The 26,103-nt window shown below is 36.1% G+C and overlaps 1 protein-coding gene across 6 annotated transcripts in view; it reads right to left on the reverse strand.

Moving 5' to 3' along the window:
- The window catches only part of LOC132110730 (KH domain-containing, RNA-binding, signal transduction-associated protein 2-like), a 74,674-nt gene extending 54,220 nt beyond the window's left edge, over nt 1-20,454 (reverse strand). For 2 of the 6 annotated variants that reach the window (XM_059517577.1, XM_059517576.1), the window contains exons 1-2: nt 20,128-20,453; nt 7,803-7,930 (exon numbers count right to left, since the gene is read on the reverse strand). In XM_059517577.1, the coding sequence (XP_059373560.1) occupies nt 7,803-7,930; nt 20,128-20,218 (219 nt within the window). In that variant the 5' untranslated portion in view covers nt 20,219-20,453. Of the gene's footprint in view, nt 1-7,802; nt 7,931-20,127 lie in introns of all 6 variants that reach the window. The other 4 variants (XM_059517573.1, XM_059517572.1, XM_059517575.1 and 1 more) reach the window with 4 other exon arrangements.
- Between the last annotated feature and the right edge of the window lie 5,649 nt (nt 20,455-26,103).

Raw genomic sequence — 26,103 nt, forward strand, 5'->3', positions numbered from 1 at the left:
TCTCTCTCTCTCTCTCTCGCATTGATTACTCTGATCCAAACCGTTTGGCGGAGGCGCGGAGAGCGCGTGAGTCATGACTAACACTTCATGACTTATTAGCGATTTAATTATCAAATGGCGGATTCGCAAATGATCGCTTTAGTACATTCGGCAGGCAATTATACAATAATGATATTAAATAGTGGGGTAAAATCGGCTGCCAAGCCACCGGGAATTGTCCCGGTTCTCCCGGTGTCCAGTCCGCGCCTGATTTCCACAGACACGCAGAATGTGCAAGTCATATATTGCATTTGTGGGGCTTAATATTCACAGACACTAGTCGATGTCATGTTTTGATTCAAGTGTACTGACCTACTTTTGATTTAGTCATCCAAAATGTGGCATATTCCGTCCGTGTTAGGCATTTCGTTTGTATGACTGGATTCTACGAACCAGACTGTATTTCCGCATCCGGGAAATTATTAGGGCGGTATGTCTCAGAATAGTCAGTGCAATTTGGGAAAGAAATCAGTTAAATCTGTATGTGGATATGTGTAAATATTCAAATGTAATCCCCTTTGTAATCGTAAAAAATGTCATAAGTAACTGTAATTTAATTACTCATTTTTTCTTAGTAACTGTAACTAATTACAGTTACAATAATTTTGTAATAAAATTACGTAACGCCGTTACATGTAACTAGTTACTCCCCAACACTGGCTAGGACAAAGAGAGAGCTATGATACTGGCCAGCATTCACCATATATTATTATAGCTTTAACATCAAAATAAGCCATACATACACTAACTATACTGTTCAAATGTTTAGAGTACAATCTTTTATGTGATTTTAATTCATTAATTCATTCATTATTTTGAAAGAAGTCTTATGCTTACCATTGGTTGTATTTATTTGATCAAAAACAAAAACACTAATATTATGAAATATTATTACACTTTAAAGGAGCATTCCGTAGGTTTTGAAATTTCTAACCGTTACTGACACCAGTGGCCGTTAGAGGAACTGCAGCCAGTCTCATGCTCGTTCTCAGTGTGCACGTTCTTTTTTTTTTTTTTTTTTACTTACGAGGAGTGTCCGTGGGTGTCTGAATTGCGCTGGAGGCTGGTCGCTTCTTTCCATCCGCAGAGTCCATTTGAAAACACTATTGCCGTTGCTTACTATAATGGCTGGCTTGTCGTACGGTTGTAAGCCCAAGTAGACGAGAACGCGCATGGCGTCACATTTTGTGAATTTTCGCGCCAATTCGGGCCCGAGTCCTCCACACACAATTGAGCCTACAGGCTGATAGAGGCAACCATGGTGGACAGTCGAGGTGTCATTCTTTTTTTTACATCATGGTTGGCTCATACATGTACAAATGAAAACTCTATCTTAAAGATTTTTTTAAGTAAAAACCTACACATAGCTCCTTTAACAGTTTTCTATTTTAATATATTTTCAAATGTGATTTTTGCTGATAACATTTGTGCTGCTTAAAATTTTTGTAGAAATTGTGATACATTTTTTAAGGATTCTTTTAAGAAAAAAAAAACACAACAACATTATTTTGAAAATGATTTTTTAACACTATAAAAGTCCTTCCTGTTACATTTGATCAATTTAATGTGTTCTTGCTAAAAAGAAACTGAATATTTGTTTGACTTTATATATGCCTGACTTTCTTTACAATATTTTAAATTGAGAAAAATATCAAATGACATTAATATAAAACTGTAATGTTAAAGGGATAGTTCACCCAAAAATGAAAATGTGATGTTTATCTGCTTACCCCCAGAGCATCCAAGATGTAGGTTTCTTCAGTAGAACACAAACTGAAATTTTTAACTGAAACCATTGCAGTCTGTCAGTCTTATAATGTAAGTGGATGCGAATCACGGCTAAAACATGGCGGATAGCAGACTTATGAGTGCATCACCGCCACCTATCTCTCAAGTGGACCATTGACAATTAAGATTGTAGATAGAGTGTCAATGGTCCATTTGAGAGATAGGTGGCGGTGATGCACTCATAAGTCTGCTTGAGAATGCACTCAGTTGAGTTTGAACAGTTTCCACATTGCGTAAATCAGAGGTAAAAACTATATAAATACTGTTCAGTTTCTTGCACAGACAATCTTTTTTTGTCTTTACACATCAATGTATCGTCACGAGCCGCAGTGTTTAATTTGGTTTTGTGTATTTTTTGTTTCTTTGTTTTTTTTTGTATGTTTTAGCCGTGATTCCCATCCACTTACATTACAAGACTGAAAGAAAATCTCAGTTTGTGTTGTACTAAAGAAACATTCACCTACATTGGATGCCTTGGGGGTAAGCAGTTAACATCAAATTTTCATTTTTGGGTGAACTATCCCTTTAAAGCCTTGAAACTTTTAACATCTCTTAACATTGATATTAATAGATATCTATAATACTAAAATAATAATATATTTTAATTGTAAAAACAACAACAACTATAATGTTATTATTGTTCTTTTCATTTGAATTTTTAAGAATATTTGTTGTTGAAATGTGTAAAATTAAAAAATGAGATGCACATAAATAGAACGCATAACAAACATGTATGTTATAATACAAATACATGTTCCAACATTCTGAACATTGTGTTCAGTGCAGCTCTAGAAAAGGTAACAGCCTGAGGAAAAGTTGATGATGGATCCCCTGCTTTACAGAACCCATATTGAGCTCTGACGATCTGGGGCTGACAGCACAGATGCATGGTAAACAAACAGCGCATTAAGACCATCTCAGAGTCAGGAGGCTGACAGGTTAAAAGACTTCTACCCATATGGATGAAAGGCATCTACTCTCTTCCCCAGACTACATTTCCAATGTTACTTTGGTGTCAGCTCTTAAAACGAAATGCAATCCTGCAAAAGTTAAATAACTGGAAAGTCACACATTTACAAGTTTACCAAATTCAAAAACATTTGTTTGCTTACTTTGCTAAAGATTATGGCACCAACATCACAAATTAATGTCTTTCGGCAGGCTGCATAGTGAGTGTGTTATGCCATGGGGTGTTGGTCATTTGAAACATACTGGGATAAGCCTTATAAACCGATTAGGAAAGAAGCCTTATTCCCATAGGCTCAGTGTTTCTTTCCATGACTTTCAGTCTCTCCAAATCTTGGACCAACAACTGTGCACCACAAGAAAACCACATTATTTGAGCTCATGTTTACAATTTTATAAATAACCTTCCTCAAAACAAATAAAAGGTGCCTCAGCAGGCTTTTAATTTATTAAGAAGATACAACTTCCTCACTATTGTTGATTTTTTATTTTTTTTTCCCCTACTGTGTAGGGTTCAAACTGTTCAGGAGCTTATCTATGCTAAACACCTTTGACAAGGTTGGTCGGCCTTTGGAACTAGGGAATTCTTTAACAAGACAACAATTGGTTTCTCTTTGTGAGCTGCGTTTGCCTACATCCCCATGTAAAGGTCATATAACTGGAGAAAGATGACCCACAATCTATGGGGACAACAACCACCGGGGTTACTATTCAATTGTTTTTTCAGAACTATAAAAGGCAAACCTTGTGGTAGATCTGTTTGAGTCTTTTCTTGTTGCTGTTTTTACTAAAAAAGGTTTAGGTAAAGCTGGGTGCTTACTACAATAAAACTGCACTGTGAATTCTGAATGCTACACTACAATGGTTTTATGAATATCTGTTATACAGATTCTATGACTAAACACAAATGCAATTCTTGCAGTCTAATGCTTAAAAATATGTTCCCATGTTTTAATTTCTTGTATGCATGACTTTCTTTACAACACTTTAAATGATAAGCAATTTAAATTAATGTAAAATTGTAATGTTCAAGCCTTGAAACCTTTTAAATTGTTTAAAACATTATATATACATTATTATAAATAAATATGCTACATTAAATGTCATTATATCTATCATTATTAGGAGATATGATTAAAAAAGTATAAATTCTTCATATAAATCTGAAGAGAAATAATAAATTATATTTAAAATATTATTATATTCAATTTATATGATCTATTATTGATATTGATATTGATATTTTACTATTTATATTTTATAAAAGTTATTAAATATATTTGCGGTGTTGTTCCATTCATCTACAATCAACAAAATTTCTGCCTTCAAGGATTTCTTTATATCATGATTTGACACGGGTCATAACAATCAGAAATGGACTGAAAATATAGGCATTGCAGCTACCGCCTCGATCCAGGTGCTGATGATGCAAGTTTTTTTGCACCACTGGCATGTGCTGCTGGACATGTGTTTGTCAATTAAATGTTCAGCCCATTGGAATCAGGTGAATGATAGCATATACTTCACATCATTTTGATTCATAAGTGTGCGTTGCACCAAAACAAGCTTAGCGTTTACTATGCCTCTTATGAGTCTCTGCACAGATGTACCCATAGGACATTTGCTAAGTCTTAATTAGAATCCTCTGACAAACAGACGCCAAGGCGCTCTGGCTATATTGTAAACCCATGCAAACTAAAAACTAAAGCAAAATATCCCAAATGTTTACCGACATGTCCCTTTTTTGAATACTGTTGATTAAAATAACACCATCCCCTATCTGAAAAAAACCCACTGAGCATCATAAAACAAATTTGCAGCATGTGCAGAAATGGCCTTTGATAGATTGCCCAAATCCATCTCTTAAATCTAAACACGTGGTTTCCATGGCGACCATGTCTTTGAATTTACTAGATGGTGATGCAGGTACTCCATTCATCTCTTGGTCTTCCTTTTGGTCTATATGTGTGTGACGCTCTCTTGATTTCTATCAGTTCTCACAGGTATCTGAGGTCTGTGTCAGCAGGGACTATATTTTATTTCAAACCACTGACTATGCTTCACTTTAAGTTATGGAAAGTAAAACCATTTATTTGCAAACAGATAAGAGAAACTGATGAAAAAAAAAGAAAACACAGTGCATTTTTGTGATTTCACAATGAAATATATACAGATCTGTGCAATGAGATCTAAGGAAGTACAGTTGCAGAGGAAATGCAAGCCAGGATTAAAATATCCGGTGATTCAATATTTGGTGGAGACTGTCCAAAACACATCAACTAAGCATATTTGCTGAGTTTTTCAATGCAGTAGCAGAAACTGGATTCCCAACGAGATGTAGGGGAGACCAGGGGCAATTTAACAAACTAAACGTCCTCAATGATGTCCTCAAAGTTCTCACTAACTGAGAAAGAAAAGGGTTCATGTTGTGAATTTGTAAATTTTACACTGTAAAACTAAACAGTAAAATGAGTTATGACACTTAAACATTACAGAATGTTCATCGTAATTAATAGAAAAAGTTACATGAACTTAATAACTGTTTACATTAAGCAACAAATGTCTTATTCCCAGAATGCTTTGTGTCAGACTATAAGGAGAATAAATGTTAAAATGTTTTTGTGTGTTTTTACCAAAGTTTAATAAAAGGAGAGAGTATTCATGTGTTAATGTGTTAGTGGTAAATGTTCTGTTATGCTGTTATTTGTAGGGGATTCCATTATGTTGTAGTTTTCCGGGGGTTACCATTGTGGTGAAGAGTGATAACACAAAAGATGCAAAATAAATAAATAAATAATCTTGACGGAGCCAAGCTGTACAAGTTGTTATTATGCCTCTGATTTATGTCATAAATTCATAAGTTCATAAAGGGGATTGTTACACTAATAGGCTGCAACTCAAAAAGACAGAAAAGAAACAGCTTTCTTAAAATTAATGAAGTCTTTGTTCCCCTGTTTTCTGTAACCTTGCAGATTCAGCACAGAGGAGCCATTGAACCTAATATTCACTGAATAAATCAATTTAAACAGAGTCTGCTGTCAGTGCCACTGTAAATGCATTTAACTTTTCATATTTCATTTCAAAAGAAAGTGCCCTGAAATAATTTGAAGAGAAAATAAACACACCATGAATGTATACTGAGCACATGCATAGGACAACATTGATGTGCAATTAATATCTTGTCATGAAAAACAAAGATATTCTAAGAAATGGGACAACGCATTTAAAGTCTCAATTTGAAACATTCAGAACTATGTCAAGGTCAATATATACTTTAGAATAGACAGTCAAAAGATACATAACAAACTGCCATTAAAAGTCCACAAAGGCCTATTCCTTATTATAAATACATAAACTAAAGTTAGCCTAATTTAATGAAAGGATCAAAGAAACCAAGATCAACTCCAGCTCAATTATTCTGAGCTACAGGCGAAGATGCTTTTCCTTAGAAACAGTCTCCTCAAGCATGATTAGTCAAAACTCTGAGGCAGCGCTGTCATCACACACAGATTAATTAACTTCACATAGTTAAATCCTGGGGATTTGTAATCACAAGTTCATTGATCAGCTGATGTTAAGGTATAGTGTTTGTAAGCGTTAAACTAACATTCATTCATTCATTTATAAAACCTTATAAAACCCTAAAAAAAATAAAGCCATTTCATATGCTTATATTTGGGGGGGGGGGGGGGTATACACCCTCATTCTCTCTTATATCCTAGTACTAAAACAATATGTCAAATTAAATCTCTGGAAATTACATAATTTACACTTAATATTATTCAATCCAATGACATTATACAGATATTTGTCACATTCCAGGAATATCACAAAAGAACTTTGCCATGGAATTACCATAACTACAAAGCAGCAAAGGTCCTGAGGAAAGAGGGATTTAGGAAAACAAAAATCCATTGTTACAACTCGAACAAGACATGTAAAATCTAAACCTAAGGCGGTTTCTTTGTGCTCCTTTTCAACAGCAAAAATCTACTAAACCCATCAAACAGTCTGCACATTTTAGTACTCCAGGGATTCATTTCCTAAAGCAGAAACAGTAAAAAATGAGGGAGCATACGAGAAACCCAGAAGCTTTATGGATCCGTTTGTGTGATGCTCATGGGCTTTTTTTCCCACCCATTTTCAAAGCATCATTTTCAGCAGCACAATGCTGAATAAAAGAGTGCTGCATGCACCAAACGTGATAACGACAGAGTAGTCTGAAATAAATAAACAGTCACCTGAAATAAAAACACTGCATCAGAACAAGCTTCTAAAATAAAGCACTGTGACTGACAAAAACATGATGTGTGATATTGTTTAACATGATATTGTTTTCAGTTGAATTAACCTGGGATGTTCTGGCTCTGTAATAACTGAATCACTATAATCAAACTATCAGCAGGAATCAAACATAAGCACTCAGCACCAAATACGCTCGTTTTTTGCCACTTTTAAAGACTTTCATTATCTGTGAATAAAACTGATCAACATAACAAATACGAGAGCTACCAAGTTAAAGCCCCACAGAAAGATTAATCAACCAACAGACAATAAAATTATACATGTTACTAAATAAAATGGTTTTATGGCTCTATTGGTGCTGAGACAGATCCATGAGAGGCCAGCTGGTAAAACGCAAAAAAAGAGGAGGGACAAATATAAGAGCATAATTTCCTGATTCCAAAATGAGTCAGAATAATGTTTAAACAGGTAGAAACAGATGTGGCGTGCCTGCTTCCCTAAGAGAGGCAGGAACCTTTTCAGCAAGGACAGAAATACAAGGTGTAAATAACAGCTGATCTGCAGTGCAGCACAAATCAGAGTCTGACTCCATCTAGTTTGCTCCTGCCAGATACAAAACATATTAAGTCATTGCCACGAGCACAGCAATCCCATAAAACTGATGAATTGCTTTTGATTCTCTCTGATCTCCACATGACTATAATGTTGATTTGGCCGGCACATCAGCACCACTTTGTATGTTGTATGGAGCACTGAGGCCTTACCTTAGGATACTGCTGCACCGGGATCAGCACGCGTTCTGACAGTTTGATGTTTTTGTTGCTGATGATATCCAAGTATTTCTTCACCTCGCCATCTTTTCTCAACTCGTCTCCTTCAAACTTTTCAATCTCTGAATGAATGAAAGAAAATGAATACTGAATATTAGGAAAAACTCAAAATGCTTCCAGATCTTTTCAGCTTCCGGTGGCATGTTTATTAACAGCAATTAAATAAATACTCCACGTAGAAAGTAACTTGTCGGCGTAAGCCTGCTAAGCCCTTATTCGCATGACAAACACAAATTAAAAAGTTGCTGCACAAAACTGTAATATTTTGTGCTTGAGGAATTTTATGGTGCTTTTGAGAATTGAGCCGGAGACTTAGCAGCCACACAACATTAAAGGGGCTTGAAATGAAGCTGTCACCTGGGCTCCTCCAGGGATCCTCTTCTGTCATTGTTAAATTAATGCTCAGCAGAATTGAGAATTATGAACCTGTGCAACTCATGTAAAACATGGAGAGAGAAAAGAAGGCAAGGAAAGTCAGCAGGTGAAGGGAGACCATTATTTTTCAATTCTCCTCTGGTGAGACTCTCAGCTGCTCAGACCTTCAGAATACCCTACTGTCTCGTACTAACTTCTATACTGTATGTAGGAAGGAGCAGTTTGGATTTTATCCCAGTATATTTTCAAGTTCTAGACCCAAAAGAATGTTTGTTTTAATGATAGCTTAGTGTGGTGGTCTTTGTGAATACAACATAGGTTGTCTGCTTTTATATGGCACCTTATGTATTTAAAATGAAACTTTTGCAGTTTTTTCTGCAGTTATTTTGATCCAGCTGGTCTCAAGGTGATTTTTAGACGATGTATGAAGTCAGTTCAAATCAGTAGTTCTTACTGAAAAAAAACAGGTATTGGGAAAAAAATACAAGAAATATGGTCTCAGTTTACAGCTGGATTTTATGTTTATTTTAGCCTTTTATTATTAAATAATAATAATAATAATAATAAAAGATTAATCTAAATAAGCCACTTCTTTAAACCTAACAAACCTATTTCACTTGAAAAAATGTGTAAAAAAATTCTATCAAATATTTCTATCAAAAAAGTAAGCAATGACATGGTTTATGTAAAAATCACCTGATACATTTTTTTTATATTTTTTTGTACTGGGGACGCTGTTCTTTCTTTCGTCTTGCCCTTTGGCTGAAGGGTATGAAAGAAACCAAACCAGGCTGAAAATTAGACACATCTGCAAAAGGAGATCTAACAATTAGGCATGAACATTTATTTTACGGAGAATGGCTACATACATCCTGAATTAATATTTGTTTCTGCAAAAACTGTAACATAGGAATTTGAGGAAAGTATAATCACTTTGTCCTCTTGTTTATGAATATATGTAAGCTCATTTGAAATATTAAAAATACTTCTCAGTATTGTAATCCACTTGGAACAGACTCTTCTGTGATGCATTTCTAATTCTATTTTATTTGCCCAGAAAAGATTTGATCAGAATTCACAGCAGCTGTTTTTCATTTGACTTTTTGCAAAATACAAACTGCAAAAACAAACAAATTCAACATAAAAAAGACTGTAAAACCTCTTTGTTTTCGGATTTCATTGATTTTGGATGCCCCTAAATACAACAAAAACATCTCTTGAGTATGCTATGCACGCCTGACAACGCTAACTAACAAAAGTCTCTGAGTGCTATTTAGGAGCTGCTGATCTGAACTTATTGAGAGAGTAAAAGACCAAAAAGTCCACAAATGGGCTTTTAGTTGATACATATAACAATTTCAAGGGTGAGTGGCTCTGTGGAATAAGTATCGCAGCATAAAAGGAAAGATCCAGGCTTAAATTCTGGCCCTGGGTGTTTTTTCAGACGTCTGTTGTTATGTTTTTTCAGACATCTTTGCACAAAACACTGTAGACCAACTTGTTTAAGAAGTGCCCTATACAGTTACTGATGCATGGACAATTGATTGGTCATTCAAAGTATTTAAAAAAATCATTCAAATACTTAAATCCTAAAATAAATATATAAACCGATCTATCAAAAAGCATTAAAATATGTTCACTGCACTATTTGCTCATTTTGAAATTGAAAACTCTTGACATTACAATAAGCAGAAAAAATCATAGAATGTCAAATATACTCATTCATCATTTGTTACATTTTTTTGTCATCCTCACTGTGTGTTTACTATTTCTCTCTAATTTGTAACATAATCAGTGCAATAATTGCTTTGCATTCTCCTGACACACTCATACACACATATAAAGTTACAGAGGTGTAGGTTTAAAAATGATTAAATAATTCAGATAAAGATGATGACTGTACAATACACCGCGGTGAGGAGTGCAGAACAAGGAAACGCAGGAGAATTCACAGTAAACACAGTCTTTAATCCATCTAAACAGTGTAGACAGAGCAAACAGGAACACACGTACAGTAGCATGGAAGACAACATTCAATACCAGACAAAGAAACATGGAATGACACAGGGCTTAAGTAACGGGACTAATTATGGGAATAATGAGAAACACCTGTAACTAATGAGGGAACACCTGAGATCAAGGAACACTCTGGCTGCATCCGAAAACTTAGGCAGGTGACTTGCTGCCTCGCTGTCTAATCAGGCAATGACTTTGCAGGCAGCGTTTTTGCACGAAGGCACCTCACGAAACTGATTTTGGACAGGCTTGTGAGGCGGAGTAATGGTTTAATGATCTACAGCAAAATATAGAGAGCTTTGATGATAACTAAGTGGATATTTCATTACTGCAATATTGATTTCTCGCTAGAAATGACATCAAACGTGGAAAACGTTGATCAGAAACATACATTTACACACAAACTGACCACCGACCGCACCTTTCAGACGCCATCTTTATTTTTTTGCTTAACTCTCACGGAATGTAACGCACAGGATTGTGGGATATCAAAGGCAGCGAAGGATACACCTATGCTGCCTTCAAAAATCAGCCAGATGAAGGCATCTCAGGAGACAGGAAGTGAAGCTAACATTGAATTCGGACGTGTCTTGATGCCTCACAACCTTGGAATGCGTCCCCCGAAGGCAGCATTTTTCAGTTTTCGGATGCAGCCAATGAAACATGGGGAAAAACACACAGAATGATTCAAGGGGGCGTGACAGTGACTCTGTCACAGGATATGGAGGAGGCAGCTGTCAAAAGTGAGAGATGTAAATTAGTCTGGGCTAATTGTACATTGCTCAAACCCGCCTTGTGTTTCTACCTAAGCAATATCTCTTAAGAAAGAACCATAGGTAATAATCACAGTACCCTTCCCATTCAGAAAAGTCAACTCTGCAGGAATAGTAGCTTTATTGTAATCAACCAGAACACAAATTAGCAGAGAGCTGAGGCAATCTCAGCTCCAAAAGGCCCTCTGTGATTGTATTTTCCTATTTTGTAACATAAATCCCACTCTGAAGGATACGCTTGATCTATAACAAAACCCAATTTAGACATTTTCAATCTATGGAACACAGATAAAGGAGTTAATACTAACTTTTTGGCAGCACTTTAACTACGTCAGCTTGTGAATTGTTGCCCTGCATGTTACCTGAGGGAAACTTTCATACTACTTCAGCAAACAAAGACCACATTTATCAATTTTAGATTAAGTTAATATTTTGGTTAAATTGTTATTATAATTCTTGCTTACATGTCTAGAAATCAGACTTCCAGTTTAATCTTGTTAAGAAATCATGACACTTAAAGGTCAGGGGTGATTCAGTCCTGTGTCTATGTAGTAGAAAGGCAATTTTTAAATAACTGGTGCTATGTGACTAAAGAAAATCGAGAAAAAGGGCTATGGTGTTCCCATTTGCCAAAAAGGTAAGTTTTGCATCATTCATCTGACTGAAGCTGACAAATAAACTGGGTGCACGCAACATGGAGAAAGAATACACATTGTTCATTTACATATAAATGGTCAAATTATGACACCGTTCTGATTAATATCAACATTCTTGTGCATGTAAATGCAATCAATGAGAAACTGAGGTCAAAACACACAGGCATACAATATCCATTAAACACATATTCAAAGTGTGATATTGGTATTTTTGAAACGTTATACTTTTATTTGTTGGAATATGTCAATTCCCAACATCATGATTTTACAATTGGCTTCATAATATTAGCCTCAGATGAGTTTGGGAAACTCATTTCAGTTTCTGAATATTAATATAGTTCCATCTTCTGCCGATCTCAACAAATATTAAAAGTCTTTACTATTAGAAACCTCTTCTCTTTTCATTTCCTTCCCCATCATACATCACCCTGCATCGTGTATCACTCTAATTTACATTACTTAATTAACCGTAGTAGCCCAGCAGGAATGTAGATATTTTTGTTATAGTTTAGTCAGAGGTGATATTTTCACATTGTGCATCTCAAGACACTTGTCTTCTACACACAAAATGTATATAAAATAAAAATGTATACCTCCAAATAGGTTCTTTAAAGTCAAATACACTAACATTAACACTGACATAAAGCATTCATATTTCAGCAAAATGTGTTGTAATCGCCGAACAACAATTCAGGGTGAATGATAATGATTCTTCCTGGATGTTTCTTAATGGGCAGGAAAAGACATTGAATGCTAATGTTTAACCTCCAATGTAAAGAACATCTTGTCTTGCTTCCTAAACAGAATAAAAGTGAGCCTGACGTGTGCTGCATTACTCATGTGTGTGTGTGTGTGTGTGTGTGTGTGTGTGTGTAGTTAATCTAATTGGAAATACTTTACAATAAGTTCATTAGAATAGTTTATATTAGTTAACTACTTTAGTTAACATGCACTTAGAATGAACAATACTTCTACAGCGTTTATTAATATTAGTTAATGTTAATTTCAGCATTTAATAATGCTTTATTAAAAACATAAGTTGTGATTGTTAACATTAGTTAATGTACTGTGAATTTATATGAACTAACGATGAACACTGTATTTTCATTAACATTAACAAAGATGAATAAATACTGTAAAAAATGTGTGGTTCTTGTTTCGTTTCTCTATGCTAATACACTAATGGAACCTTATTGTAAAGTGTTACCATGTAATTGTATCTGTTTATATTATTTAATGGACATGAGCTGACATGATTTACCAATGAACAGATATACAATACAATACAATATTTTTTGTTTTTGTTTTTAAAATAACTCTTTTATGCTTACCAAAGCTGCATTTATTTGATCTCAAATACAGTAAAACAGTAACACTGTGAAAATGTATTGCAATTTAAAACTTTCATTTGACTTAGGGCTGTCAAATCTATTATTCATGATTAATTGCATTCAAAATAAAAGTGTATTTACATAATTGTGTGTATATACATTGTGTGTGTGTGTGTGTGTGTGTGTGTGTGTGTGTGTGTGTGTGTGTGTGTGTGTGTGTGTGTGTGTGTGTGTGTGTGTGTGTGCGTGCATGCATGCGTGCGTGGTTGGGTGTGTGTGTGTGTGTGTGTGTGTGTGTGTGTGTGTGTTTACACAACAAACCCACACACATATGTATAATGTAAACACAACTTTTATTTTGGATGCGATTAATTATGAATAATCGATTTGACAGCTCTAATTTTAAAATTTTAAATATTATTTATTCTTGTTATGGTAAAACTGAATTTTCAGCAGCCATTACTAAATTTTTCAGTGTCGCATAATCCTTTAGAAATCATTCTAATATACAAATTTGGTGCTCAAGAAACAAATATTTCTATTATAAATATGTGTTTTGGAGACCATGTTTTTAAGAATTTATTCATGAAAAGAAAGTTTAAAAACAGCATTTTAAATAGAAATATTTCATAACATTATAAATTTCATTACTATCACTTTCAAAAACAAAAATCCCCAAACCTGTTTATTAAAACATATATGTGTGCACAAATTACTGAATGCCCTCTTCACTGTATTCATTCAGTTACTGACAGCTCACTAACAGTAACATGAAGACAAAATATACAAAAATGCCTTAAATCATTGTGACATGCTTTTAAGCAAATCTCTTTTCTCCATTACATTTTAAATCATAAGAAGATTCCTTAATTGAACTTTAGCCAGGGGGCTCATATTATGCATGAATAAGGAACTGAGAGGGTGGCTGTCATGCATTAAAAGGACGATATGATTTCTGCTCCAGCTTTGCACAGTCTCCTTTCACATGGGGCTACAGGTGATTATTGAGAAGAGCAAAGGGAAAGAGAAATAGTTTTTAGATCCAACACATTTGCTTCACCTGTCTGAAGCAAACACAAAAATGAAATCACACTCAGTATCCAATTCAGTATCCAATTTTGTTCTTTAGCCAAAATGGACACTAACATCTGCCACATACTTAATATTGAGGCAAATTATTCCAGGATCTCAAGGACAAGCCTGTTCAAATTTGCTGTCAGCCATACCCCATTCTCCATGATGAGTGATATTTCATCAATCACCAAACATGCTTGCAAAGGAGTGCTACTCACTACCTCTCACAGCAAGTGTATGGGCATCCCATTTTTAGAAGGTGTTGCTGTAACAGCAAGAAGAAAATGAATCTGCCATCCAGCCAGAGGAACAAAGACACTTGGGATCTTTGGAAGATTAAAGGAAGCAAAGGATATACGTCTGCACTGCTTAAAAATCCAACTCGGATAAATGCAATTGATGCCTTCCTACCTCCATATACACTGCCTAAGAAGGCATACTTTTTTAGTTTTCACAGCCATTAACTCGAGGAAAGCAACATGCTAAAGAATCATGAAGCAGAGGGGCAAATATACAGAGAGGTGACTGGCACACAATAATTAGTTCCATCAGTAAGCCTAAGAGAAGAATATGAAAAAAAGAATAAAAAAAAATAGAAACAAATTAAACTTCTACAGTCACACTTCTAGTAGCACACAGCTAAACAATGTCTTCCTGTAGCCTCCAATTGCTACAAAATATAAAAGTGACCTGGCACATCCCGTATCATTAGAACAGGGTATCAAGCTAACTATCAATTTCAGCCGTGGAACAACATCAAAATATTTATCAAAATATTAATGTAGCTGGCATTAACCTATTAGCCTGCACATGATTACACTGTGATAGAAAGCTGTGGCTTGATAAGTTTTCAAATGGGAAGCTGTTAGGAACAGCTGATCCTATCAACATACCCATTTTTAATAGCTCACTCTCTACATACTAATGTCTGGAGGATTGCAGTAGCTGGTCTCTCAAAGTGTGTGACTGCAATCTGAGGGTCAAATTTATACTGCAGGAGAACTAAATCAAGTTAAAAGACTGCTTATGAAAATTGAGACATATCATTAAACATTCATTCTATCTTGAGACATTGGCCTAATGATTTTGTTTTGTCAGGACAAGGTTACTGCTTTATCCCACTTTTGATCAACTGCATCCATAAGCACTAATTTAAGACTTCTGGAAGCATATGAACTGTGTAGAATCTGAAAGATGTGTGTATTAAACCGCAGATATAACTAGATTGACTTGCAAATCCTGGTTAACTTGGACTGCAAACATTTCATAAACACTGTGTAATTTAAAGCAATGGTTTACAAAATGCTGCTTAGCAAGGTCCCATTAACCCCTGCTAGGAAATGTTGTAACTGCACTATCCTATAATAAAAAAGTATTTTTATTACACTAAATAAATTTAAGTGTATTCTCAAAAAATAGAATAAAAAATTGTGAGCATAAACCCCAATCATTTCACTTTATTATAGTATAATTTTTTATAAGTAGATACTTTTTTGAGGGCTCTTAAAAAGCATCCTTAAAAATGAGCCATGAGCAACAACCTCATTCCAAATCTATTACTACCACTAGGTGTTGCGTCAGCCGAGCAACTGCTATTGAGTTGAATGGGAATACTAACACATCCTTGGTTATTATAGTGAATGGTGATTAATTACTGAATTACTGTATGACACTCATGCTGTTCTATATAATTAAGTGTGTCGTGGTAGAATTTTCCCATCAGGCACAGCGATCCTTGAGAGTCATATTACTGTTGTTTAAACCACAATTTAATCACTAAAAGCTGTAAAATCATAAATATATATATATATATTTCAACATTCTCCGATTTGAAAAAAAAAATGCTTTGTGTGCCGCTTTTCATTTGAGTCACCGTCTACCACAAATATCTGTCCAGCAATGAATGACTAGCTGTTTTAATAATATAAGAGCACTTTGATTTAAATGCTTCATTTTCATTTCATTTCATCAGGGAGGAAATATTTCAGCAAAATCCTGCCTCATCTTTAACACCATCTTGTAATATCCATTCCAAAATTGTTTGTTGCTAAGCAATTTTTTGCTGCCTTACTTTTTGTGACTATGAGAAAAAGAAGGCACATTTTAGAAAAATGGACTCTAAAGTGGATGCAGTAGCAGTATGTCCTTTTCTAAGTAGTTTGCATCAAGTCACCTCTATAAAAGCAATTCAGCAATACACTTTACAAGATCAAAATGACAGAATGGATTTTGAAGCATCCTCTTTGTTCCCCTATGAGGAACAGCTTATTCCAGTCGGTGGTCCTCTGGAGTGGACTGTCTCACCTGAAAATCGAAAGCCTCTGGATGGAGAACATGAATAAACTTTAAACAGTCTCCTTCAGCCATAGATACCCTATCTTTTCTGAGACAAACCTGTCAACTCATTTTGCCTTATATCGAGAGTGATATTGCCATATAAAGTACCTATAAGGCAATATATTATTTTGACATATGTACATTCTCTGGGTAGAAGAAGATATAAGTTCATAACATATATAAATCTATAAATGTGTCTTCAATATATATTTTACTTGTATATGGAACTTTATTAAATATATATATATACATACAAAATATCAGTATGTTAATATATGTTTTTATTATAATACATATCTTTTATATTTACTTATATGATATCAACATATACTGATGGGTTTAAGATGGATATACATATGCATGACATACATGTCCAAAAATATTTTACTTATACATAAACAAACATATTTGTATGGGCTGAGATACATGTTAATATATGACATTGTTCCGATTTCTAATATATGTTTTTGCTTTTTGTATGACAATGTATGTAATACATGGAAATTTTACATATTTATATATATATTACATTTGCATATAAGATCACTTGTATGTCATAATATTTCATGAACTTAAATCCTATTGTTTGATGAGCTGCACAAATTAAGATACAGTCAAACCAAAAATTATTCAGGCTCCAGATATATATTTTTTTCTAGTTGGTGCAGGACACTGTAGTTTATTTATGTAAGTGAGCATAGTAAAATAAAGTAAACTGTGACATATAATACTCAAAAATTCTTCATACAGTAGACTTCCAGTAAAGTTGATGAAAATTTGGGACCAAAAACTATTCAGACACTTCGACCTGACCACATTTTGCTTAATTGTTATCTGACATTATCAAGATGAATTTGTTCTGACACAGTTCTTGTCATATTTTATTACCATTTTCTAAACTATAGCGAACTTTGATAATGTGTGAAATGTTGAAGGTGTCTGAATAAATTTTGGATTGAATGTAAATGATCTCCTAGCAGTTGCTTTACTGCACTAAAATATGTAAGTATCACAGTTACGCAGACACGGTCCATTAACTAAAGTGCTTAGTCGTCAGTTGTTTCCAGGCCGCCTGGTGTTTAGGATAAGTTACACTTGTATTGATCGCCGTTGTAATATTAATCACTTCCCTCTTAAAGTGTGACAAAAATCTGTACCAAAATAACTACGCTGTGGGAGACTCCTTGCCTGAACTCTCCTTAAACCCAGAAACTTTGAGAGTGGAAGCATTTGATTTAAATTCCCTTAATATCCCAAAATGTACAGCAAACAAAAGTGTAGAGATTTAAATCTTAAACAAGAAAACACATATCAAAGTGTTCCCTGAGCATGGGCCAGAGTCATTTCCTATCCAGATTTAAGTCTGGATACTGTTCTGTATCTGTACTGTTCACTGGCCCTAAAGGTACATGCATTTGGCCTGACTATCATACGACATTCAGAAAAAAATAAAATATGTGCTTGGGTAAATAAACACTGCAGGGTAACAGTGGCTCAGCATGAAATTTAACAAAACCACAAGGTTTGCTTTTTTTGTTTTTTTTTAATCCTTGCCACTATTGGTACATCCTTCATAATGTGCTACTGTACCAAGGTGAGAGATAATCAAGTTAATCATTTTTATTTATTTCATTATTTCTGAATAAATTACTTTATAATGACGTAGGCTAATTATAACAGTGAAACGTGACAAGAGCTAAATATTACAAAAATAATCAGATTCAAATAAACACAAAAACAACACTTTTTTTCTACATGTCTTGAGGGAAGCACCACAAATTTAGCCTTTTAAGACAGAAGGTGTTAATAATAAGTATGACCCACAGCAAAGCATCTTTACTAGGCTGCCACTAATTACTACTAATTCCAGTTCAATAAGCATTTTTTGTGCAGAGGCAAAATATTTAGACTGAATAGTGGTGACATAAAGTATGTGCAGACTTTCATAACCATGGCCAATTTAGTTCATTTGAAAGACAGCATACAAATGACTTATTATCCCTTTTGTGGAGAGTCGTGCTATCTTGATTGCTTTTAAGATTATGACTAATTAGCATTAATAGCGATTAATGTTTAAATGTAAATTAATGTTCCACATTATTTACAATTAAAAATATGTTTAGCCTACTGTTATTTACAATTTCCTTATAACCTGGACTAGTTACAACTGTTGTCATTTAATTATATGCATGCTTATTCAACAGCACATACCCCACTTTGCTCCCCTGCACTTGAGATAATCTGAGCCAGTGTGAGTACTTTGTAATAGCTGTAACTGCCTCTTAATTACTCTGCTTACTATCTGATAAATTGTCAAGGACTGCTTTTATCTTATCCCAACTATAATATCAATCAAATGCAATGCTACCATGTCCTTATAACCTCACACAAATGAACACTGGGGTAGGCAATGAAATATTAAGGCTCTCTATGCTGATCATTAAATCAGTAGAGGTACATCTTTAAAAATAAAGGTGTTTCACAATGCCATAGAAGAACCATTTTGTATAAATGCTTCCATTAAGAACCTTTAGCATCTGAAGAACCTTTCTGTTTCACAAAAGGTTCTTTGTAGCAAAAGAAGGGTCTTCAGGTTATAAAAAGGTAAGAAAGAGATGCTTCTTTAAAGAAACTTTTACTGAATGGTTCTTCTATGGCATCGCTGTGAAGAACCTTTTGAAGCACCTTTATTTTTAACAGTGTAAAGCAGCATATATAACCTTAAAGTTGTAAGTTATTCTTTTCTATTTAAGTTCATATGGCAAAACGTGCTTTTTAGTTATCAAAGTTTGATAAAAATTAGTAATAGCAAGCCAAAGTAGGTAACCATAACAACAGAAGGCTGCTAGCCAGTTTTCCATTGCGATAAGATAAGATTCCATTGCTGTTCAAGTACTGTTGTTATGCATGACTTGTAAATAACCTATAGGGCCTATCACAATAACGAGTGTTCTGTTTAGATAAGCGACGTCTAGCTAAGTAGCCTATACAATTCTAAATCAATGATTTCGCGAAAAGAACATAGATAGATTATGCTACGAAATTACTTTTATATTTAAAAAAGTTATGGTGTTTTATACCTTAAAGTTATGGTATAATTAACATATTGCTTATTAAATGAAACCGAGTGAGAGATAAATGTATTCCTATACATTTAATTTATTAGATTAAATGCATAAATAAATGAGTACATTACAAACACGTTATATTAGGTTTCACTATATGAATGACGTATTGCCCGATTAAGTAATTCGAAATAAATTCTGTGATTATGGTAAACGACGTCGTTGAAGCACGCTAACTTTTTCGGACGAACTCGAGGAGAGCCCCCTAATATTTAATTGTCGTTTGTGCTGCTTCTAATTTCTTTTTTAAATTCCGGTCACTGGTTACAAGTTCATCACAGTCCCAATCACTGGAAAAGACAACCTTGCATCCAAAAAATTTTTACAAATTTTTTTTATAAAGACCAAACCCGCCTGTGCACAATTCCCTCATTTTACAAACGATCACCTGAAAACATAATCAATTAAAAACGTCTGATACACATGCATGCTTCAAGAACAGATATCCATTTATCTGAATCAAACATGATTAAAGAATATTGTATACGAGATAACGACACAAGCGTACCTCCGCGACGCCACACCAAACAGACAGGAGCCTGAATATGATGGCAGAAGAAAACATAGTTTACCTTCAGCGAGAAGGCGCATCGCGTTCACGAACGACGGGTCCAAGCTCTCCTTCTCGGCAATGAGCTCTGGCAGGTACTTTTCCTGATCCATCACTGGATTCCTCTCCTGAACACCAAGAGTGCAGGTAAGACGACCAAAGTGGAGAGAAATGGAATGGGTGTGTGGATGGTGCTTTTAAATAGACTGCGTAATACCGGGGAGGGATCGTGTTTTTTTCGCGCACAACGTGGAAGATATCAATGCATTGTACCCATGTCCTCGAGTCTCTCATGTGAAACCTCCCACCTTAGACTCCGAATCTGTTATCTTACTCCGCCCATCTATATCTGGATTGGTCATGGCAGAGAGCAAACTGCATGCAAATGTCAGATATTGTCTATAGGATTGAACAGGGGACATTCTGAGATCCCACTGCTGATCTGTCACCCCTGTCCATGGTTCTGAACACATAATCTTCATTCCAAATCTATTGTTTTGTACTCTCCGACAAGTAACCTTGGATTTCATCTACATATTTGTTTTGGAAAGACATCAGACAACAAATGCATCGTTGTAATAGTATTATTAAGCAAGTACAATTGGATGCCGAATTCAACATGAAATAATTGTATGGGTCATTCATCATATGCTTTAAAGGAATAGTTAATCCAAATTATATGAAAATTTAATCACCATTTAAATCACGTTCAGGTCATCCAAGATGTTGATTAATATTTTTATTTATTTTTTTATCATTGAAATGTAGCATTACTTCACTTGCTCACCCATGGATCCTCTGCAGTGAATGGGTGCCATCAGAATGAGAGTTCAAACAGCAGATAAAAACATCACAATAATCCACACGACTCAGCCCATCAGTTAATGTCTTGTGAAGAGAAAAGTTATGTGTTTGTAATAAACAAATCCATCATTGTGGAGATTTAACTTTAGACAATTGCTTCTGACCAAAATACGAATCCATAATCCATAATTACATAGTGAAAAATTCCATCCCGTGTTCCTCTCAAATCAAAATATTCCAACATAATATTTGACTAGAATTTTGAACAGTTTTTTTCTGTGCATATTTCTCTCCTGATTCAGACGAGGTCGCTTTTTACTTGAGAAAGCAATATTATGGATAGCTGAAAACAACAGTGTAAATGTAGTATACATTATATATAAAACAACACAATAACAGATATTCAGAACAAACATAAGTTTGACATTGCAGACAGCAGAGTTGGAAGGGAATTTTGGTAAAGGCCATGAATACTAATCAGTGGATTTCACTTTTCCCTTAGTTTGCCAAGATGGATTAAGCTGTTGTGACAGACAGTCACAGATAGTGCAAACACACACACTAACACTTAGCCAAGCAGCTAAGCACATATTAGGGGGAAGGAAAGTTAGCCACAGAGGAGAAGGGGAGAGAAGACAGAGAGAGAGAGAGAGAGAGAGACAGGCAGTGAAAGGAGAAAGAGGGACAGGACCAGCTTGTCTAATTAATAACTGAATGGTTTACAGTGCTGTTGGCAAACATCTGTACCCCAAGTGTCATATTTACTGTCTGCCTGTGAACTATGAACATAATTACAGAATACTGGTCCACACAGGCGAGTGTTGCATGATAATGCTACAAATGAAAAACCATTTGGCACAAGTCAAAAAAACGTGAAACATCAAAAAGTGTCATGTGAGTACTATCTTATCCAGAATATTCCAAAATATAAAAAAGGGGGTTATGAAAATAAAAGCATACAAAAATAGAAAGCATGCTACTGCATTAGATAAAACATTTTTATCAGTATGCAAAAAATAATGTAGTGTAATATGTCACACAAGCCATACAGACCATATAAAAATTGTTTGCATTACTCTTTTCATTAAATGTTTAAATTAATTATACAAATAAAAAAGGCCATACTATTAAAATATCGAATCTCATATTTTATATCTGACAAGTTATACTAACTTTAGTACATTTTTAACCATCACTTTAAATTAAAATGACAAAAAAAAACAACCTGCAGATGTTTTCAGTTCTCTTTAGAACACTTTAATTTCCCGTGTGACTTCCAATTCAGGTACAGCTGACAGGTTCATGTTGTATTTTACGCTTTAACACTCTAGTCCAAATCAGTTTGGCAATAGGATAATCAAATGGAGTTGGGGTTTCTATATTGATTTTAGAGGGTGGTGAATAGGTAGGGATTAAGGAAAAAGAAATAGGGTTTGGGGAGGATCAACACCTTCTATACTGTACGTAACTCACCACTCAACATAATGAAATCCTTCTGAAGGGCAAAAGCTATCAGTTGCTATGATATATTCTTTTGTATATCAACTGTATAAAAATTTTTACTGCTTCATCAAAAGCTTGTAATTCATCAAAAGTCTCTCGCTTAAGCTAATTTGTTGCTTTTGTGTTCTCATTTTTACAAAAAAACTGCCTGTTTGTTACATAAGTCTTTATTTTCATATTGGTGTGAAAAAACATCAGGGGATAACCATTTATGGTGATATTATGATATCCACAGTTATCCAACACCACACTATCAATCAGCTCCTTTACCATATTTTTATTCAGCCACTGTAGAAATAAATAAATGCCACTATATTGAATTTCTGAGGCATCTGGTCAAGAAGAAAAAGACTAGAGCAGCCAGTACACTTAACAGCTTGGCATAATTTATCCTTTTACATCATGTATTAAACTAGTAAGAATGGCTTTCTGCAGCACTCTAGTGGCCAAAAATAACACAACAGATCCCTATTTTTTAATTTTTTTTTACAAACAACTCACAATTTGCAATTTCTTAAATCTGAATAGGAAACTGATCATGTTGGTTTTTAATTGTCGATTAAAAATTAATTGGTTTCATGCTGTGGGCAGTCAATAATTCAAAGCACAAAATAAATTCTGGCTTTCACAAATTTGTAATTGTTATTGTTTCCTGCTGTCACTAACACAAAATTGGACAGTGTTTAATTGGAAAAGTGATGCATTTTACAAATATTAACTTTCATAAACATTTGTTTCAAAAGAACATAAAAAAAACATCTGTCAAAATATCAAAATATAACTGTCAAACATAAAATCTGTTTTTCTGACAAAAAAAAATAATTAAACCTTTCAGTAGATCAAGACATTCATTCTGGATTTATGGCACATCAAGCATTGACGGATAATTTGACTTTTTTTTTAATGCAAGGAAAATACATGATGAATTGCAAGGCAATCATGTGTTAGGAATAATCAATCTTTATTACATAGTCAAAATAAGTAGAGCTATGTAATGACGATGCTGATGCAGCATTAGAATCCATATGCAGAAGTTTATTTCAAATATCAAACAACAAACACGTGGAAACAGGCAGAGGGTCGATAACAGTAAAGCAGTCCGATCTTTCGACAATCCAAGGGATAATCCAAGAGACGTTAGTGAGAAACCAGGCAGAGAAGTCAAACCTTGAGATCAGTCCACACAAGCAAACAATCCAGAAAGGGAAATCCGTGGAATCAATGGTCAGAGAACGAGGCAGAATCATACACATGCAGACAATCAGAATATCAGGGAAAACGCTTGGTAAGGCAGGGTAAACTGGCAATACTTCGCGATGAGAAAGCACATGGTCCCAGCTTAAGTAGTCCCAAACAGGAAGTGAATGTAGAAGCAGCAGAGGGAGCGCTCAGTCAGTACTCGGGTGATGGCTCCCTCTGCTGGCTTGGCATTACAGAACCCCTCCCTCTAGGAGCGACTCCTGGAGCTCGGCGAGGACGTCCCCGCGGTCGGGGTGCTGGACGGTCAGGTCTGACTCGATGGAATTCCTCTGTGAGCGATGGATCCAGGATGTCGTTGGCGGCCACCCATGACCTTTCCTCAGGTCCATAGCCCTCCCAGTCCACTAGATATTGAAGCTGACCCCCTCTACGCCGAGAGTCCAGTAACTCTTTTACCTGGTAGGTGGGCATACCACCTACATCCAGGGGTGGCGGTGGTTCTGGGGTCATCTGGCCGGGGTCAGCCTCCGGGTGGACCGGTTTGAGAAGGGACACATGGAAAGAGGGAGAGATACGGTAGTTAGCAGGAAGCTCCAGCTGGTACGTTACCTCATTAATACGTCTGAGAATCTTGTAAGGGCCTACGTACCTAGGGCTGATTTTCCTGCTGGGCAGCCGCAGCTTGATGTCCTTCGTAGAGAGCCAGACCCGCTGTTCAGGTTCGTAGGGAAGTTGTGGACGTCGGCGTCTGTTGGCCTGGATCTCCTGATTCCTTACAGCCCGTTGAAGACGCACATGAGCACTGTCCCACACCCTCTCACTACGTTTAATCCAGTCGTCAACTGCCGGAACCGAGGAAGGTTCACCGGACCACGGGAACATAGGGGGCTGATACCCCAAGACACACTGGAAGGGGGTGAGGCCTGTAGATGCATGAGTGAGTGAATTCTGGGCATATTCGGCCCAGGGAAGAAACTCTGGCCAACTATGTTGTTCCCTACTACAATAGGTTCGTAGATAACGGCCAATCTCCTGGTTGAGTCTCTCCACCTGGCCGTTGCTCTGAGGATGGTATCCAGACGTGAGGCTAATGTTAATATCCAATTGTGTGCAGAACGTTTTCCAGACTTGGGAGGTGAATTGTGTTCCTCTGTCGCTGACAATGTCCTCAGGTAAGCCATAGATGCGGAATACATGGTTGAAGAGAGCTAAAGCTGTTTCCATGGCTGTAGGTAATCCCTTTAATGGAATTAACCGGCATGACTTTGAGAATCTGTCGATGATGACTAGAATGGTTGTGAATCTGTCAGATGGTGGCAGGTCAGTGATGAAGTCAATAGAGAGATGAGACCATGGTCGTTGTGGGATGGGTAATGGTTGAAGTAGGCCTGAGGGTAATTCCTTGGGGGTCTTGGATTGAGCACAGATCTGACAGGATTTGATGAAGATGGTTGTGTCTTTGGTCATTGAAGGCCACCAAAATGAGTTCTTTAACAGATGGAGGGTGCGTGATATACCTGGATGTCCTGAGCTGATGGATGTATGAACCCATTGGAGTACTTGGTGACGCATGTCTTGGGGTACGTATTGTTTGTTTGGTGGGCATTGTGGTGGTGGCGGATCTTGTTCTTGTCTGCGTTGAATCTCCTCCATGATGTCCCATGAGACTGGAGCCAGAATGACAGTGGGTGGTAGAATGGTTTCGGGTTTGAAATCCTCTATAGGAGGGTCATGCTTACGGGAGAGTGCGTCTGCCTTACTGTTCTTGCTGCCTGGTCGATAAGTAATGGTGAAATCAAAACGAGTGAAGAAGAGGGCCCATCGAGCTTGGCGAGGATTAAGTCTTTTTGCTCCCTTTATATACTCAAGGTTCTTGTGGTCGGTGATGACTTGGAATGGGTAGTGAGCGCCCTCTAGCCAATGTCTCCACTCCTCAATGGCTGCTTTCATGGATAATAATTCCTTATTACCAACATCGTAGTTCTTTTCTGCACTCGTGAGTTTTCTGGAGTAAAATGCACATGGATGAAGCTTGCCTGGTTGTCCATGACGTTGGGAGAGAACAGCTCCTATTCCGCAGTCTGATGCATCCACCTCCAAGACAAACGGTAGATCAGGATCAGGATGTTTCAGGATGGGAGCTGAGGTGAAACTTGACTTGAGGGTGGCAAAAGCATGGCTTACTTCTTCATTCCAACCGAGTTTCTTGGGTTTGTCTTTCAAGAGTGAGGTGAGAGGAGAGGCGATAGTGCTGTAATCTCTGATGAAACGGTGGTAGAAGTTGGCAAAGCCTAGAAATCTCTGAAGCTCCTTAATGGTAGTAGGTTGAGGCCAATCCGTGACTGCTTGAACTTTGATTGAGTCCATCCTCACTCCCTGGTGACTGACTTGATAGCCAAGAAAAGATGTCTGATGGACATGGAACTCACATTTCTCAGTTTTGACATAGAGTTGGTTCTCCAGCAGACGGGATAATACTGCACGCACATGA

This window comes from Carassius carassius, chromosome 30, assembly GCF_963082965.1.
Source record: "Carassius carassius chromosome 30, fCarCar2.1, whole genome shotgun sequence".
In the NCBI taxonomy this organism is placed as follows: Eukaryota; Metazoa; Chordata; class Actinopteri; order Cypriniformes; family Cyprinidae; genus Carassius; species Carassius carassius.